We start from the raw sequence: 19114 nt of genomic DNA on the forward strand, positions 1-19114 counted from the left end.
GGGGATCCTGCCAACCCAGCAATCCAACCCAAGTCTCCCTCATTGCAGGTGAATTCTTTACCAGCTGAGCCACAAAGGAAGCCTAGTGTCATATAGGAAGTATTTATTTATTCCACTTACGTTAAAATTTTAATTATATTTCAAACCTTATCTAACACTTCACTTTCCAAGATAAAACCTAACTAGGTTTAATCTAGCTCTTCACTGTTGCCCACAGAATCTAAAACTCTCTTCTTTTATACTAGTAACTCTGAAGGACGCAATTTTTCCTTAAGCAGCTCGAGTTCCAAGGGGTGTAGCCTAGCCTTGCAGGTAGGGGGCGCTCAATAAACGTTTTTGTATAGAGCAGTGTAGTAATGAACACATTATACACATGGTGACTACAACTCTTTGCCTCTTTCCTTTACACAGTAAAATATCATTCAATAAGAGAATACTTTTTTTTTCTCCTGAGTTTCCAGTTTCTTATTTACAAAATGCAGACATAGGTAAATGATATGATGAGATCCCTCTGCATGTTGAGATGCATCCCCTCTATTCTCAGACTGAGATGCATACACAAGGATATATTTAACTGAAAGCCAAGTGAGGAAAAAAAAACCCATAAACTTCACTTTTTGTATGAAAACAAAATGGATGTTCTGTGAGATAGGATGCAACAAAATGAGCAGGGATTTTTAACGTAAAAATATGACATTCTTGGTTGTGGCAACTGCTTAAGAAAATTATCTGAGCATCTCTGCTTCATCAAGATGAGTGTGATGATAGCAAAACAGATCAGCTTTCTAGTTTCCATGGGGTTTTGATAACTGTTGTGCAAAAGTTTTATTTTGAAGCAGGTGCTGGTGGTACCTATAGTCCCGGAATGTGTAAGCAGGAGGCTCCTTCCAGCATTCATTGGCCTCTGGATCCAATAGGCAGTTGTCAGCATGGATGGGATGACTGAGGTCATTTCTTCTATCCTGTTGACCTGCCAGAAAAGGAAACAGGGAAGCATGAAAGATGGACTGCCATAACCTCCAAGAGCAAAGCTGACAATCTATCTGTCTTCTCCTATGGATGATGCCCTTTGCAAATTTGAGGGGTCAGAAGGCAGAGCAGACTAAAGAACATTGGGCAAGCGCAGTCAAGTGACTCTGATCCTGTTTTGATATGAACTTGTTGTAAAAAACTGTAGGCAAGTCGCACCTGTCTTCTTCAGCTATAAAAGCTCTGATATAAATATACATGCGGAAATTCCATGCATTTCATGTGCTGTGCTTTGTGCGCGGCAGTAAAAGGTTGAGGAAACATGCCAATGTCAAAAAGAAAAGAGTTGATGCAGCTGAGAATTCACAAGTGGAAAGTCTACTTCTGTGACTTTCTTTGTCCCTTCCTCCTTAGGAGGGTGTTGAAGAGAAGACGTGGAGAAGAAATAGTGATGCCGGGGAGTGAGGAGGTCTCTGCCTTTTTAAAGAACATTTCTTTTTATGTTTCCTTTATCTTCCAAGCACTTCCCCTCAATGCTTGTGGACATAATGGGGACTGTAATTTACAAGTTCTTAAACCCTGAAAAGGGAAACTTAGAGCAGAAAAGTATTTTTATTTTTAATGTGATTGAAACAAGCAGAAGCAATGGATTTGGAAAGGAACACAGGCAGAGTGATGGCCTTCTAATAGTTTAGGGACGAGCAAAGTAGAAAAAGAGGGAAGGGAAAAGTCAGAATGAGTAAGCTTCTTTTATTTTAAAAATGTAGAACTCTTCTACCAAGTTTGACACATTCCTAGAGCTTTGTTCCACATTGTTTTCTTTCTCATTTCACAGAGAGTAAAAGGGAACAAGTTCAGACTCTGAAATCTCACCAGACAGGGCTGTGCGGCAGACCATGTGCGTATAGGAAAAATACAGGGTTGAGTTCAGCATGAAATAGGATTCTACAATCTTTCGAGCCTTCTCGCTGATGTCATAAAACAGACGGGCACTCTTCAGGGGGACTCGGCCTTCATAACCAAACTGAAGAAAAGAAAGAATATTAGAAACCACTGGGTTAATTGGAGGGCTTGAGGAAATCAGACGCCAGTTAATGAGGAAATCATTAAGCCAATATAGGATGCTCAGCTCTCTGTCGGCTGTGGGAATACTACTACAGACTTGTGGGTTTGGGTTAGGAAAATGAGCCCTTGAAAGAAGCCTAATAACAGAGGGGAAGTTAATCGCCCTCTTTTCTCTCAGAACACTTCCCTCACTCCTTTCCAAAAACATTTCTAGCAGTACAGAATGGTAACTTGAGTGTGTTTTCACCATTGTACCTTGAGCTCCTTGAGGACAAGGATGTTGTATATTATTTGTCAGATGCAAACTTAGTAAATAACAGAGTTTGGTAAGTTGATAACTGAATGGATTGATAAAGGAATGATTAGAAACAATGAAGGTGTCATTTCATACTTGCTCCCTTCAACGACCTGATAGGTCTACATCCTAAACCCTTCCCTTCCCTGGATCTGGCATTCCTAGAAGATCTTGGATTAACACTTAGGAATTTAAATCCAAAAGAGTTTAAGACTTTACTTTGAGTGCTTTCAGGACAGTTGCACCTTCGAACTTTTCATTGGGTGTATGGGGTGAAGTTTTTCCTCTGTATCCGTCACCAACGAGCATGATCCCCTGGAAGTGAAATACAAGATGCTCTATTAATGATGATTATGGATTCATCACAACACCCTGACTGCCTTGACTGTCAGAAAACTGAGAACCAAAGTCAATAGTCAGAAGCATCCCCATTTTATTCCAGGATTCTGGTATCAGTAATTCTTCCAGTCAAAAGAGGGATCTTTACTTAACTTTCACCCCACATTTGCATTATAAAAATGCCACCACCACATGCTGTAGAAATAGCTAGAATATAAATAATTAATATATTGACTGTGCCGTGCTGTGCTAAGTCGTTTCATTTGTGTCTGACTCTATGCGACCCTATGGACTGTAGCCCTCCAGGCTCCTCTGTCCACGGGATTCTCCAGGCAAGAATACTGAAGTGGGTTGCCATGCCCTCCTCCAGGGGATCTCCCCGACCCAGGGATTGAACCATCCTCTCTTACATCTCTTGTATTGAAAGGCAGGTTCTTTACCACTGATGCCACTTGGGAAACCCAATATATTGATTAATTTTTGTTAAATATAAAGAGATTTCCCTGGTGACTTCATATGATAGTGGGACACATGCTGGATACTGAAGGGCTAGGAATTAAGCCTCTAGCTCTTCCAGACCCAACAGCCATGTCCAGATCTGGACAAAATTACAATGACCCAACCCAAAGACTCTGAAAGTGCCTCCACAATCAATGTCCTTCTCCTACAGAAAGTGGTATTTCAGGCCTGGTTCCCTGGCTTCAAGTAAGCCCAGGACCAAAGCACTTCCAGGCTGAGGCCAGGCCAGCTCAGCGTCAGACTTCCGGTCCTCACACTGGCCACGCTGTGCAGCTCCCGGCATTGCTCCTCTGACAGGACGTTATCCAGGAGGACGCGCTGAGTCCCGTTCAGCTGCTCCGAGTTGTAGACAAATGTGATGTTCTCATAGAGCAGAGGGCCACCTGCAGAGACAAACACATGGCTGTCCTTACCCTAAGCTGGGGAGGCTGGAACACCCAGCAGCTTTAAATGTGCAGTTCAGGAGAGCTGGCTTCCTCACTAATGCTGAGGAATCCAAGGGCATAACCACACACTGGGAAGCTTGAGAAGCTCAACATAGATTCAAGAAAAAGGCAGATGTCTGGCCGGCAGGTTTCTCCATGATGTCATAATTAATACATATTATTATATTTGTAGAGGAATTTCTATTTTTTCACTTGATTCCAGGGAAGATTCTGCAAGACAGACTGGGGATCTCATGGGATTCTGCTCAGAAAATCATAGACTTTTCCAGAATTCTATCAGCAGTTGGCCCTTCCCTTCTCCACAGCCTCTCGATTCCTACTTCAGCTACAACATCTCATGCAATTACTGGATGACATGACCTCAAGGTAGGTGAAGACCTTTAAAAAAGACAGCAGGACAACCAAACACTTGAGAAAAAAGAAAGAAAAGCAATTACTTGATGACATGTTTGTCCTGTCAGTTTCACAAGTATCTAGAGCCGTGCCTTCACCAGAAAAGTCAGGGAGTAAATGTGCATCAGGAGAGTCACATTCGAGTCACCTGACTCCTTCTCAGTCTTCTTTCCACCACCTTTTAGTTCCAGATGGTCTGGCTTTTGGAATACTTATTTTTATGCATACATACACACACACAGAGTTTATAAAATTAGCCCCACATAGACTCTTCAAAATGTGATGTTTGGGGGCTATGTTTTATGTGGTGAAATTACAAAATCTAGATCTGACATGGTCCTTTCCTTACAGAGAATAAGACTGAAGGGCAAAGCCTCTGATGGTGAAGAAATCTTCCATTGTAGCAAAGGACAACCATCTTGAACCAGAAAACTGAACAGAAAAGCAGAGCTTGTTTTTTCTCTTCTTTATAATACTCCTACAGGACCTGATGTCTGTCAGCAGCAGCAGCTTACCATGGAGGACATGGGGGCGAGGAGGTCTCCCCCAGGTGTTTCAAACAAGAAAGAGATGATTGAAATTGATGTCTACCCTCTGGCTTTAAATTAGACTAGTCAAACTAGGGAACAGCACTGAATGTTATTAGTCCAGTCGGGATAAAAAGAGTCACTACAGCCCATGATTAATGGAATATTAAAATAATGAGTCAGTGTTTCTCAGTCTTCAGTAATGTATGGTTATCTCTGCTGACAAATTTTTTGCACTGCAATTTGACTTTCAGATTTGCAATCATAAAAATATGAGTACAGTATTTATTTTTATAGCTTCGTATAACTATCATATCCAAACCAATTTACAAGATTAGATAAAAGCAGGATCATAAAACCAGCTAAATTCAAATTAACAGTGTTAATAAAATGGCTAATGTTATTTTGTGGAAACTAAGAGGCAAAGTTCCACATGAATATTCTACTGAGCAATCTGGCACAGGTTCTTCTGAGCTAGCATTCCTCGGAGTGCCTTTGGTGTGTAATGACTCATTCTACTACAAGTTTTCTCTGTTGAAACTACTATGGAATCTTACTGGACCATGATGAATTTTAGCCTTCATCTGGTCCTAATACATTATTCATAAGTTTGTCCTACTTCATTTCTTATTAGTCTTTGACCACTGAAGTGTTATTAACAGATGCCAATGTGACGGTAACTGCATCCATACCCACTGAGGTATGAAATCTCATGGCATCCTTGGCTAGAAGTGGTTATTCAGATGACTCACTAGTTGCCCCTCTTAATTTTCCTAACTGGCCAGCAAAATTTATAAATATAGAATTTCTTGGGATCCAGGAAAATATCAATATACCCACAAGCTCCCAGTTTTAGTAACAATCTTTTGGATAAATAGAAAATATACATATAAACTCAATATTTCAAATTCAATATTTCTCCAACTTTATACTACAGAGAAGTTTTTAATGAAAAAAGAGTTTCTTGATCAAATATGTTTGGGAAGTAGTGGGTTAAACAAAATTTAAGAGGATACCTTAGAACTTTTAATATGTGAACAGCCATTATAAATATCCTAAGCATCAATATAATATGCAGCAGTTCTTACCCTAAAATAAGCATAATGTCCACCCTTTCTTCCTCCTCTCCTTTGTTTCTTCCTCTTTCCTCCCTACCTCCCTTCCTCCTTCCCTTCCTTCCTCCCCTCTTCCTTCCTATGGCAAAGAGACTCTAGGTTGGCCCCTAGTTATCACTGCCTAGTGGTACTCATAGGTTTGTGTACTTCACTTCCCTCAAGTGTAGGTGGGGCTTGGAGTTTGCTTCTAACTAACAGAATATGGCAAATGTGATGGGATATCACTTCTTTGATTGGTTACATAAAATTGCAACTCCTATCTTCTGGCTGACTTAACTTGTCACCTTCTCAGCATACACTCTGATGAAATAAGTGGCTGTATTGGACAGGCTCACATGGCAAGGAATTGAGGGCATCCTTCAGCCAACAGTCTGCCAGAAACTGAGAACCACAGTCCAATAGCCTTTAGGAACCGAATTTTGCTATTGAACTTGGAAGAAGATAGTTCTTCAGCTTTAGAAGAGATGTCAGTCCTGATTAACACTTGATGAAACCTTGTGACAGATTCTGAAGAACGGACTCAGCTAAGCTAACTCCAGAGTCCTGCTGCCAGAGACTGAGATAGTAAATGTATGCTATTATAAGCTGCTACCTTAATGCTTGGAGAAGGGCATGGCAACCCAATCCAGCATTCTTGCCTGGAGAATCCCAGGGACAGAGAAGCCTGGAGGGCTATAGTCCATGGGGTTCCAAAGAGTAGGACACAACTGAAGTGACTTAGCATGCACGCACATACTTTTGTGCATTTTTTTTTCACAGATTGGAATGGACTTCTTAATAAAAAACACAGCTCATTTGAGAAAGGTTGCTCTAATCCATATAGTTAAGATTTATAGGCAGTTCCTCAAATATTCAAAAGCAAACTGCATATTCCATTTCCATTCAGAGATATAGAGAAAGATATTTCTTTAACAAAAAAGATAAGGTACTTGTAGATTCACTGGAAATGATTTTCTAGAATAAAATTCAAACAGAAATGGAAGACAGACCAAGGGTTTAGTGGAACAGGTTGGTTTGTACTTTGCTGTTTTTCTCATTTTCTATCTTGAGAGTATATTACTTTAAATACATTTAGCTTATTTTAGAGCATGACTTCAAAAGTTACCTAAAACCAAGACATTCAGAAAAATGCCTACCATGCGCTGTATAAGTATTTTCTATGATGATGATGATGATGATGGTTGAATTGGTAAAATATGCCTGGTATATTGTGTCAAGCTCTGAATGAGATCTCTCTCTACATAAGCACATGGCATAATGGGGTATTTTTAAAAGCAGGCTTATAGTTCAAGCTATTTTCAGGGCAGGAATAGAGAGGCAGATGTAGAGAATAGATGTGCGGACATGGTGGGGGACGGGTGGGATGAATTGGAAGACTTGGATTGACATGCACACACTACCATATGTAAAACAGATAGCAAGTGGGAGCTTGTTGTTTAGCATATGGAGCTCCGCTCGGTGCTCTGTGATGACCTAGATGAGTGAGACGAGGGGCATGCAGGAGGCCCAGGAGGGAGGGGAGATGTATATGTATTCACATACATATAGCTGATTCATTTCATTGCACAGCAGAAACTAACAGAACATTTTGCAGCAACTATACCCCAATAAATAAATTTTAAAAAGTCAGTAAAAAATAAAGTAAGAGGGCTACTGAGATATTGCACAATTTCCCCAACTATGCCATAAGTAACATAACAAAGATCAAGTTAAGGGACAAAGTGTAACACGGAGTCTAAAATACCTAAGCTCCAACAGGTTCAGGCAGAATCTATGCTAGAAATCTGCCTTTCATGTAGCTAACACAATCACCACTAAGCACAGAGTTTCATACAGAGGCTTCCCACATATACATTTAACAAAAGACAATCAAAAACCTACCTATTGATCAAAAGAAAAAAAATATAAAAGGAAAAAATAAATCCTGCCATTCAAAAATGCACGTGGTAGAAAAAAGTCTACCAGCCTATGAATGACTAGTAGCACACTAGACAGAGAAAAACATTAAAATAAAAATAAAAATGTAGTCCAATAAGTTGTGGTTCCTGGGATCTGATTTGATGGGTTCAGCCAACTCTTAACCACAGCCCAAGGAAAGTTAGTTGAGCAACTTAATTCTTCTCTCATTCATAAAGTATGTGCCTGGCCCTGGCTCTCTCATTGCAATAAAGAAGAATCATCTAAGAAAATGCTCCCTTGTGTTCACTGCCCATGACTTATGGCAAGAAGATCTATTTTACCATAATTCAACAAGGTCATACAAGTAACAACAGGAGTGTGCTGCCAAGCTCCTATATGAGCACAGTCCCTCACAGTTTACAAAAGACTTTCCTGTTCATCCTCTCCAAAGAGTTGCTGTTCTTCTGTTACAGGTGAGGATCACAAGGCTCAGACAGAATGAGTCTCCAGTTACCCATCACTCTGGAGAACATCAGACTAAGATAAGCTTCCTGATTCCAAAGTCAAAATTATTTCTACTGTACCCCCACTGACTCAGGGATTATTATCAAGCAGGGTTTTTGGAAAACCAGTGGTTAAAAGAAGAATGGATAAGTGACAGATGTTTTTAATAAGATGCCATGCATATGCCACGGACTGGAGTCACTCTGGGATGCAGTAGCCCTGAGTCACTCCCATCTAAATGCCTGGGAGTCATCCAATATGAATACTACTAAATACTGTTAGATAACCAGAGTAAATGACAATATTTTTGTGGAAGAGAAAAGGTGAAATATATTCTACTCTGAAAGCATGTATTCTTTTGTGCCTCCCTGACACACGCTTTCAGCCAGACTGATGTTGAAAGTGTTTTCTGGTTGGGAACTTCACCTCCGTCTACCACTGTACTTAATTTAGACCTTATTTTGATCTCCAGTGACTGCACAGAAGGCTTTCAAGTAGGTTTCCAGAGAACATTCTAAGATCCTACGATTAGCTCATTCAACAGCAGAAATGATAGAATTTGATAACCCGCTCAATCGTGACCTTGCTCCATCCTATGTAGTCTTCTGTTCTACTCTTTCCACTAGCTTTCCTAGTCAGTTTCTGGACATCAGATCCCCTGGTAGCCAGGGGAAGTGGGGAGGGGGGAGAAAATGCTCTGAAATTTGGCAACTGTCCTAGAGTTTCCCAAACTTTTACAGCAAAGTGCCGGCTTACTGGCATGCACTTCCTGGGTGATCTCTCGGCTGAAAAAGCAGCATGAACTCTGGCTGACTATGAAGCCCCCTGGCACTTGTAAAACAGCCTGGGCTTCGTGGCCACAAACTGAGGTCCAGGTCAGATTAGATGAGCATATTATCCTGTTTACTGCCTCAAACTGACTTGGAAGCTGAGGAAGGAAAAGGGCTGGGAAATGTGAGAGGTGCACAGAGCCAGATGTTTTCAAATCAGCTAGAGGAAATGTGCTGACAGCTCATCTGTTAGGGAAAGGAGGACTGTACTTCTTCTCCATGTAGGTTTTTGAAAACTTCTTTTCTTGCAATAATTTAATCAGTGGGGGATACATTTTGGATATATAGACATCTCTATGTTCCATCATCAGATGAAGAGGAGAAAATGAGATTTGGATTCAAAATCCTCCTCAAGCTAATACGAGCTCTGGGGCTTTGGATGAGTCAGTAAGTCTTTGTGACCCTCAGTTTTCTTTCCTGTGAAGTAGGGGGCACTTGTCTCACGGGAGATGCTGCCAGTATTAAAATGAGTTGTATATAAATTTTCTGGGAAAATCGGGAAACATATAGAGGTAGTAAAAATTATAAAGGATTGCTACTGTCGTTTGTACTACACTTGCCAATAATTTATGATGAAGAAGGAATTCAAAGGGCCTGGACTCCATCTTAGGCCTGTTCGTGCTGATTATGCTTGGCCACCTCTCTAATGGACTCTGAACTCTGTGCTTAGTGCCTGTGGAAATGACAATAGAAGGATAAGACCCCCTCTGGACAGGTCATAAATTCTTATCTGTAACCTCAGGCTTATTGATTATTGACTGTTTGAACACATAACACATGAATGATGGAGTTATTGTGATTGTATTTACCTTTCCTTTGTTTATGTAAGTCACAAGGAAGTTGGGTGGTGGGTTCAGACACGTACACATGGGGTATAAAAGATTTTCACAAATGCTGGTTGGGGTCCTTGGCTAAGAGGATACTCTGCCTTGGGCCTGCCGGTGTAATAAACTGCACTTCACTATCTGCATCGTCCTTCTGAGTGAGCTTGTTTCCCGGAATGCGTGGCTATAACAATGATAACAATAATGTTTAGTTCTATTTAAAAACTACTTTTGTCAACACTCCACCTATGTCTCCATTCATTTTGAAGTTATGCAGGTAGACACCTAATACCCTGTTCTCTCCTTCTCAATGCCTTTGTGGCATTTGTTGTATCTACTTGAATGGCTTCTTCCACACTTCTGTCAAACCAATCTAAATTCTACTGATTTATCAAAGCCCTGATCAGACATATGCCTTGAGGATCGTAGGTTAACTAATCCAATATCTCTGTGACTATCTCTTCAAGTTCCCCCCAATACACAGTCTATTCTGTGAGTTTAACACTCACCTGTCATGTGAGAGAGGCAAGACAGGTAACATCTGCAAGCCTGGGGTACTCAGCTAAGGACTGCATAATCATACAATCCCCGTCTAACTCACAGGACTCCTGAGTGAATTTGGAAGCCCTTTTGGTGAAAACCAAAGGTAATAATATACACATCTGAGACATTCTTGCTACAATTTGCTTTCAGAATTTTATGAACTGGAGTAGTTTAGTCCTATTCTTCATTTTTCAGTGAAAATGTGCTCTGTCCTCTTCTGGGTAAGAACTGGCCTAGTCAACAATACATACCCTCTCTTAGGTCTCGGTCTATCTTGGGTGATGACTTTTTCCCCATTGACAATCCATGAACTTCTGCCCCCTCCACATTTACTCCTGAAGGGACCCTGCCCATTCAAAAAAAAAAAATGTTGGTGATGTTTGGCAGAAATCAACACAATTCTGTAAAGCAATTATCCTGTAATTAATAAATAAATTTAAAATTAAAAAAGTTGAAATAGCAATATCCTATTAAATAAAATCGTTCAAAGGCAAAGGATACCTTACCCAAGTAGTCTATAACTTCATACTCTACATTTATATCATACATAAGTCCCTATCTTTCAAGATCAAATTAGATGTCATTGCTTCCATGAAGCTCTTCTGTATTTCCCAAAGTGTGCTCTATTTCACTTCTCTAAATCTTCTTCGCAAGCTTTATATTCCTTGTATCCATAATGTAATTTCTTGAGATTAGATTTTGAAAACCAACACAGCAGGAAAAAAATGATCATGTACATGTTTATAATGCAAGGAGCATTGTGTGTATAATGCTCAATGTGTTCTATGTCTTGAACATAGAGTACATCACTGAACAATGATCAAACTGACATAAATCTTACTTGAGTGTAGTGGGTCTTGAGTTTTCCAAGAAAGAAGACACAATTCTGTGTCAAACTTTGTAAACACACTCATGATAGCATGTTGCCCTTTCAATATACACAAATTGAGCAAATCCAAATATGCATATAGCATTCTTGGATATCTTGCAAAAATTTGAGGCTACCCAGGGGTTGAGCCTGGCGTGTTGTAGTTTATGTGGTCATAGAGAGTCGGACATTAATTGGCCACTGAATAACAAGGCTTGAGCTCTTGAATCTTAGAGGAAGACCATAAGATTTTGAATAAGACGATCTGGATCTTCCAGTCAGTCCTTCGTGGTGAGACACTGAGTCCGAGTCCTTTGCCCTGTCAGGGCCTCAGTTTCTGATTTTGATAATAGTCTGGACTTCATGATCTTGTGGATTAAGAATGTGTGTGCTGCCTCTGACTCTCTGTGACTCCATGGACTATAGCCCACCAGGCTCCTTTGTCCATGAAATTTTCCAGGGAAGAATACTAGAGTGGATTGCCATTTCCCAGGCTAGGGGATTTTCCTGACTCAGGGGTTGAACCTGCTTCTTTTGTGTCTCCTGCATTGGCAGGCAGATTCTTTACCATCTGAGTCACCAGGGAGGTCCTAAGATAGCTGAGTGCATATCAAAGGAATGATTTCAATGAGCCCAGGCACTTCCATCTTCCCATACAAAGGAAAGTGCTAAATTAACTTGAAATGTTTTTCTTTAACAGTAGTCTTTTGATATTCTGACTACCTGGTTTTTGTAACAAAACTCCTATATATCCTGCTTTCTTCCTTAACCCTTTGGAGCAGTCCCTCAGAGCAATCTTAGAGTCTGTATCCTGGGCCTGCAGTCTTCAGAAAATTTGCTGAATAAAACATAACTTTCAACTTTCAGACTGCATTTTTTTTTCAGTTGACAAAATCAAACATGTAACTATCAGTCCAACGTTCTATGAGTCCTTGAACCGCTTGGAATATGTAAATTTTTTGACATCTATCATTTTAAAAAAATGCATTTATTCATTTCTGATTTGAGTTCATGACACTTAATATTTTAGTTTGCAGGAAAACTTTCCAAGCTCAGTGCTTTCAAATAAATGCAGTAAGAAAATTCAGCATTAAAAAGATAATTTTGTTGCTTTGTTTCCTATTAATAAATCAAAACAGCAGCCAACTTTCTCTGATTTAGAGTCATAGAATGTTTAGCTATCAGAGATTACCTGATTCAATCCATTCATATAAAGAAAAACAGGAGACCTAGTTTGGTTTTTTGTTTGTTTAGTCCCAAGTCATATCCAACTCTTTTGCAACCGCATGGACTGTAGCCCACCAAACTCCTCTGTCCATGGGATTTCTCAGGCAAGAATACTGAGTGGGTAGCCATTCCCTTCTCCAGGGAAGCTTCCTGACCCAGGGATCAAACCCAAGTCTCCTGCATTAGCAAGCAGATTATTTACCACTGAGCCACCAGAAAAGCCCAGAGACTCAGAGAGGAAGATAAATTATTTAAGGTCCCTCAGAAATAAGAGGAAGAGCTGAGGCTAGAATGCAGAATTCCTAATTCCCAGTTCAAAACTCTTTCAATTATGTCCTGTTGCCTATTCCCTAGAGCCAAAGTTCTTTATGATAAATATAATTCTAAGTGTTCCATCTTTTTAAAAATAAACATTCTATACAGAGAACTTACCTATTCTCATCTTGTCTTCCTCCATAACGAATCCAATAATTCTGTTTTAAATTAAAAAAAAAAAAAGTTGGTAGTTTTGTTACTAAAATTCCATGTACAGAAATAAGATAAAATAAAACACTCAAAAGACCTAAAACATTAGAAGACTTGCATATTATATAAAGTTATAATATATTTATTTATTTTAAAAGTTTAATGAAAGGTAAGGCTAGGTTGATGCAATTTTGGCAAAGACAAATGGATTTTTTTAAAAAATAGCATGGAATTAGCCTAGGCATCCACCTTTTTGTCAAAGAAAGTTATTTAGAATTTGGTGGCAGGAAGATACTTTTAAAATCATTAAGTACAACTGCTACCCTTTTTATAAATAAAAGAAACAAAAGTTTAGTTTGGTTAATCATCTGTATAGGATCATAAAGTAGGTGATTTTTTTTCTAGGGTCATTTGGGATAACATAACTTTCACAAATAGCAAGTTAAGACTGGAGATAAACATATTGGAAATGTACATGAAAATCATCTTAATTTTAAAAACGTGCCAATAAAAATATAAACAAGAAAGATGAAAAAATGTATGATATATAGGATATATTACAAATAGTGCTTTTTAAATAGTAACTACTAACATGTAAATATATAAATTACTTACATAATAACCAACAGATAACTGAACAAAATACATGTCCAAGTAATTCAAATAAGAGGGAAAATAATCAATAATAATTTGTGAAAATTGATTTTTTCTGGTCATCAAAGGACCACAAATTAAAACAATAGTGATGCACGATTTTGTACACAATATATTAGGAATGTTAACGATTTTAAGATGTTATTTCTCATTGCTGAGATGTTCAGGGTAAACTATACCATAAAACTTTATGTATTGCTAAGAATAATAAAGGTAGCAGAAACTCTCTTAGAAAAACAATCTCAAAACTTTAAACCTTCTCATATCTTTCATTGGCAAAGTTACCCCACGTCTGGGAATTTATTCTATGGATATATAGTTCAATAGAACAAAAATACTTAATGCACTCATTTTGACAGGAAAAAAGGCAAACCAAATGTTTAGCAGCAGGAAAATCATTAATTTATTTATTTTACGTCAGTCGTTGTTATTGTTTAGTTGCTAAGTTGTGTCTGACTCTTTGCAACTTCATAGACTATAGCCCGTCAGGCTCCTCTGTCCATGGAATTTCCAGGCAAGAATATTGGAGAGGGCTGCCATTCCCTTCTCCAGGGATGATCTTCCTGACCCAGGGATCAAACTCATGTCTCCTGCATTAGTAGGCAGATTCTTTACCACAGAGCCCCTAGGAAAGCCCAACATCAACAATAGGTGTAGCTAAAAATAATTTTGAAAGGTGTAATGATATAGAAATTGCTTATGCTATCTTAAAGATCAGAACAGAAATCTGTCTATACTGTGGCATTAGTTCTACAAAAGGAATATATTCCTATGGATAATATTTAAAATGCAACATGGTCAAGTGGAGAAAGACCAGCATGATGGGCAATTGTGTTTGATTTTGTTCTTGCAAAGTCTTTTTAATTTTTAAAATGTTTAAGAGAAAATACAAAATGTACAGAAGTTAGGAAATAAAACAATCCTGAGGCAAACGCATCATGTATAAAACACTTCTTTCCAATGCAAATATATTTGCTTTGACTTTAATGCTCAGTGACATGGAAATCTATTAAAGTTTGTTAAAGTTCATCACACATACAGAGTAAACACCCCCGCCCCCAGTTTTTGTTTATACAAAGTTGGGGGTTAGAATCATCAACAAATGCATCTGGGGAATAAAATTATAAGTAAGAAGTACTCTGAATAGTTCTTTTAAATAACTTTTCCTCTTTGCTCTTACTGGTTCAGTGTATGAAAATCCCAGACCCTCTGCAGCTGATTTTATTAGTTCTGATTCCAGTTTATGTCGCTTCACAAACATCGCCAAATCCTACAGAAAAAAGGAAAGAAAACGTACATTCAAATAACAGTTAAAGGTTAAATGTATGTTTAAATAACAGCTAAGGTATGATTAATGTTCAAAGCAGAGACATTACTTTGTCAACAAAGGTCCATCTAGTTAAGGCTATGGTTTTTCCAGTAGTCATGTATGGATGTGAGAGTTGGACTATAAAGAAAGCTGAGTGCCAAAGAATTGATGCTTTTGAACTGTGGTGTTGAAGAAGACTCTTGAGACTCCCTTGGACTGCAAGGAGATCCAACCAGTCCGTCCTAAAGGACTTCAGTCCTGAATATTCATTGGAAGGACTGATGTTGAAGCTGAAACTCCAACACTTTGGCCAGCTGATGCGAAGAGCTGACTCATTGGAAAAGACCCTGATGCTGGGAAAGATTGAGGGCAGGAGGAGAAGGGGATGACAGAGGATGAGATGGTTGGATGGCATCACCGACTCAATGGACATGAGTTTGAGTAAACTCTGGAAGTTGGTGATGGACAGGGAGGCCTGTCGTGCTGCAGTCTATGGGGTCACAGAGTTGGACATGACTGACTGAACTGAACTGAATGTTCAAGTGGAAATTTTTTCTTTAGACAGTAAGAAATGAGCTAAAAAATAGTTACAGCTTCAAAAAGTGTCTCTATTTCCAAAGATTTTGACAAGCTAGCATGTATGTGAAATACATGCTTTTATGACTAATATTTAAAGATAGAAAGAATTGAATCCTAGAACTTTTGCTCAATTGCTAGCTATCTTTAAGAGAAGTGTTCTATTTTTGCTGTTCTCCCCAGAGCACCCAGCAGGGTAAAGAGTTTCTTCTCAGACATGGGTCTCACCTCTCTGGCTTCGATAGATGCTGGGTCAGTGCTGTCATCCAGTAGACTCTCATAGTAATCCACATTGTCGAGGACATCCTCGTCATCTGGATGCAGTAGAAGATAGGCCTTGGCACACTCCAAGGCTTTTACATATTCACCGACTGAAAAACCCAGGAGTTGGGGCATTAGAGTCAGCCTAGACTTTTATACAACATTTTTAAGAGATATGTCAACATGTCTATGAGAGTCAGCATTAAATGATCAAAAGAGGGAAGGTGCTACCTACTGTACAGCACAGGGAGTTCTACCCAACACTCTGTAATAACCTATATGGGAAAAGACTCTGAAAAAGAACAGGCATATGTGTATGCATAATTGAAACACTGTGCTGTACACCTGAAACTAACACAACAGTGTAATCAACTGTACTCCAAGATAAAATAAAACTTAAAAGAGGGAAGATACTGTGAAGTTGCAAAAACAGTTGCAGATAAGAGAAAGGATGGGATTTCAGATATTTCAAAAGTACTAATTTCGGTCTGCTATGCTGCTTGATGTCTTCAACAAATTATCAAAAGCCTACACCCAAAAATGTTTGTTGGCAATCTATATTATTTAATCCTGAGCAGAAATTTTGGAGTTAATTCTGATTTCTGTACTGAATTTGAAAACATGGTACCTAAGATATCCAAATTCTAGTAATTGCTTTTAAACATAAGGTACTCACTCTCTCTCTATTTCTTAATAGGATAAATGGAAACTAAAACTTTATGGAGATATCAGTTTTCACATAATATAAGATTTGGGAATATCTAAAAATTTGATAATATACTTTGTTGCTGAGCAATGAAAAGGGTACTTCATGTGGAGGAAAAATTGGCAACATCTGTCAAAGTTACAAATAAATAAACAGTTTGATGCAGCGACTGTACTTTTGGAAATTTATCCTATAGATATTTATGTGCAAATGTAAATGACATACATAAAATATTTATTTGATCACTGATTGTAAGAATAAAATATTACAAACAAAATAATGCTGACACATGAAATAAATTATACTATGTTGTGGAGACACATGAAATAAATTATACTATGATGATAACCAGATATAAATATGAAAAATTAATAATGAAGATCTTTATGTATTGAAACAACTAGATTGAACCAAATAAAACTGCCAAAACTTGACCATTTTTGATCGAGCAAAAGGGAATTTCATAAGTCCAACCTACCAAAAAAAATCTGATATGTATTGTTAAGTGAAAAAAACAATGTAGGGACAAGTATAAATAATGCATTATCTTCTATTTATAAGAGGAAAACATAAGTCAGAGACTGTGCTTGTGTGTATGTGTGTGTGTGCTGTTTCTGTATAAAATTTTGGAAGAGTAAATAAGAAACTGTGGATTGTAGGACATGAAATTAGGTTGTGGGGAAAAGAAATAGAGAAGCTTTGAAATATTTAGTCTTTTAAGCCTGTGAGTATATTAATTTTAAAATTAAATTTAAAAATCACATAAAATATCAATTTACTATAACTTTCAGGGCATTGTCACAACATTTGTGCACTTGTAGTTTCACCTTCTGCTCTTGTTCTGAGCTGCAGCGACATGAGGTGAGAGAGAAAATGCATCCACTCCCATCTCTTGATTGCAACTGAGGAAGGCAGAGGACCAACTCACGACAATTCGATGTCTGTTATAATAAGCCACACCCCTCCCCTAAAGGTCTTCACAGATAATCCACGCTTTACCTCGATAGTAGGCAAACTGCAGGTAGTCATAGTGGAGGGGAAGAAAGTTCTCGATTGGTGAGAGGCGGCCGGGACGTGTGGCAAGTTCTCTCACACATTCATGCTGACAAACCACCACCTGCATGTAGTGATCTAGAAAACAAGAGCCAGGAAGTGAGTCCCTCTCCACTGATCAATGACCAGACTTCAAAGTGAGTGCCACGGTCACACATCGCGCTCTAACCATACACTCTGAGAGCAATATCATTATTATTATTCTCACTATGACCAGAAGTTGTTTTCACAGTGAAAAGAAAGTAAGTGACTTGTTAAGGCTTCCTAACCAGTGATCACTAGACTGTTTACTAGTAGACTCCAAATCTTCTGGCTCCCAGTCTTTCCACCATACATCACTCTTTCTTTCTGTGATCCTTTTCATGGCTCCTGAAATTGACACAGGCTATCTCATCCCACCCACACCCAACTGAGTAGTGAGTTCCTTATTTAACAACTTCAGGTCTCTCTTTGGACTTAGATGGTCTGAGGTGTGCTGGAGTCGTGATGGGAAGTTCAGACCTCAGTTATGTTAAGGACCAGATGAGAGAAAGGAACTACTCTGTACATGGGGAGATCATACAGAGAAGTGAAGCCACAATGCTCCTTTTCTTGGTTAATATTTTCAAGCAACCTTTACTAAAGGAGAAATAGAAACAACACTCCTTTACATCTAAGGAGCAGGAACCTATTCTGCCCAGTTACAAATTAGTCTATCACCTGGACCTTATAAATCCTAATACTGTTGGTGTTTTAGTAACTTAAGTTGTGTCTGACTCTATGCGACCCCATAGACTGTAGCCCTCCAGGCTCCTCTGCCCATGGGATTTCCCAAGCAAGAATACTGGAGTGGGTTGCCATTTCTTTCTCCCAGGGATTGTTCCAGTCCAGGGATTGAACCCTCGTCTTCTGCTTGGCAGATGTGTTCTTTACTACTGAGCCACCTGGAAAGCCCCCTAATACTGTAGAAACTGGTAAAATAGGAGAAGGATGAAAAGTAAAGAATTTGAAGGAGCACTTTGTCTCTTTTTCTTTGTTTCCCTTTCTTTGTCCCCATTCTTGTCACTTGCAAACGGGTGGGGATCCTGAAGTGTAGCAGTTTTCATGCTCCTTTTATTAACATCTCTGGATTCTATCTCATCCAAGCAGGAGCTAAGGAAACACAAGAGGCTAATGTCCCAGAAAGAAAACCCTTCTTACACTTTTCCCTGACTCTGATTTTTACAATAAAGAAGGAGGCAGTCTTTTCCATTAAGAAAATAGTCCATTCATCCTTGTACAGAGCTAGTTTCTCTTGAGAATAATGATAAAACTTCCCTACTTGATGACTGTATATTCTAATTTACAAGTATCTCCTTTCAAAAGGCTCTCTATTAAGCAGAGTTTGGCTTATATCTGGATGACCTTGAAGACGGAACCCAAAACAAAACAGAAAGGAAATATATGTTTTCTGGTGTGTAGGACAATGTGCCAGTTCTCTAAAACCTGGCTAATCAATCCAATATAGGACAGATAATAGCATCACTATTATCCTTTGGTTCTTAATTCCACTTGGAGGATGTGAGGAGAAGAATGGGTTCTGTTCATTTGATTAGTATGTTGGAAATAAATAACTAGCTACTTTATTTATTAAGAAAATAACAAACAACTCTCAAATGTTTCTCCTAGTTTTGCTGGCCATTTGCTTTCCTCTTTACCTTGTAATGCACACTACTAATTTCAAGTGACAAGCAAAAGGAAGAGGTGGG

The 19114-nt window shown here is 38.7% G+C and overlaps 1 protein-coding gene across 8 annotated transcripts in view; it reads right to left on the reverse strand.

Moving 5' to 3' along the window:
- The window catches only part of P3H2 (prolyl 3-hydroxylase 2), a 170585-nt gene that overhangs the window by 12950 nt on the left and 138521 nt on the right, over window positions 1-19114 (reverse strand). For all 8 annotated transcript variants that reach the window (XM_081536939.1, XM_081537013.1, XM_081536959.1 and 5 more), the window contains 9 exons: window positions 17334-17465; window positions 15596-15738; window positions 14663-14752; window positions 12796-12836; window positions 10520-10614; window positions 3443-3570; window positions 2549-2644; window positions 1843-1993; window positions 853-970 (listed from right to left, as the gene is read on the reverse strand). In XM_081536939.1, the coding sequence (XP_081393065.1) occupies window positions 853-970; window positions 1843-1993; window positions 2549-2644; window positions 3443-3570; window positions 10520-10614; window positions 12796-12836; window positions 14663-14752; window positions 15596-15738; window positions 17334-17465 (994 nt within the window). The remainder of the gene's footprint in view (window positions 1-852; window positions 971-1842; window positions 1994-2548; window positions 2645-3442; window positions 3571-10519; window positions 10615-12795; window positions 12837-14662; window positions 14753-15595; window positions 15739-17333; window positions 17466-19114) is intronic.

The sequence above is a fragment of the Giraffa tippelskirchi genome, chromosome 2 (assembly GCF_054371585.1).
Source record: "Giraffa tippelskirchi isolate mGirTip1 chromosome 2, T2T-mGirTip1v1.2.pri, whole genome shotgun sequence".
Taxonomy (NCBI): Eukaryota; Metazoa; Chordata; class Mammalia; order Artiodactyla; family Giraffidae; genus Giraffa; species Giraffa tippelskirchi.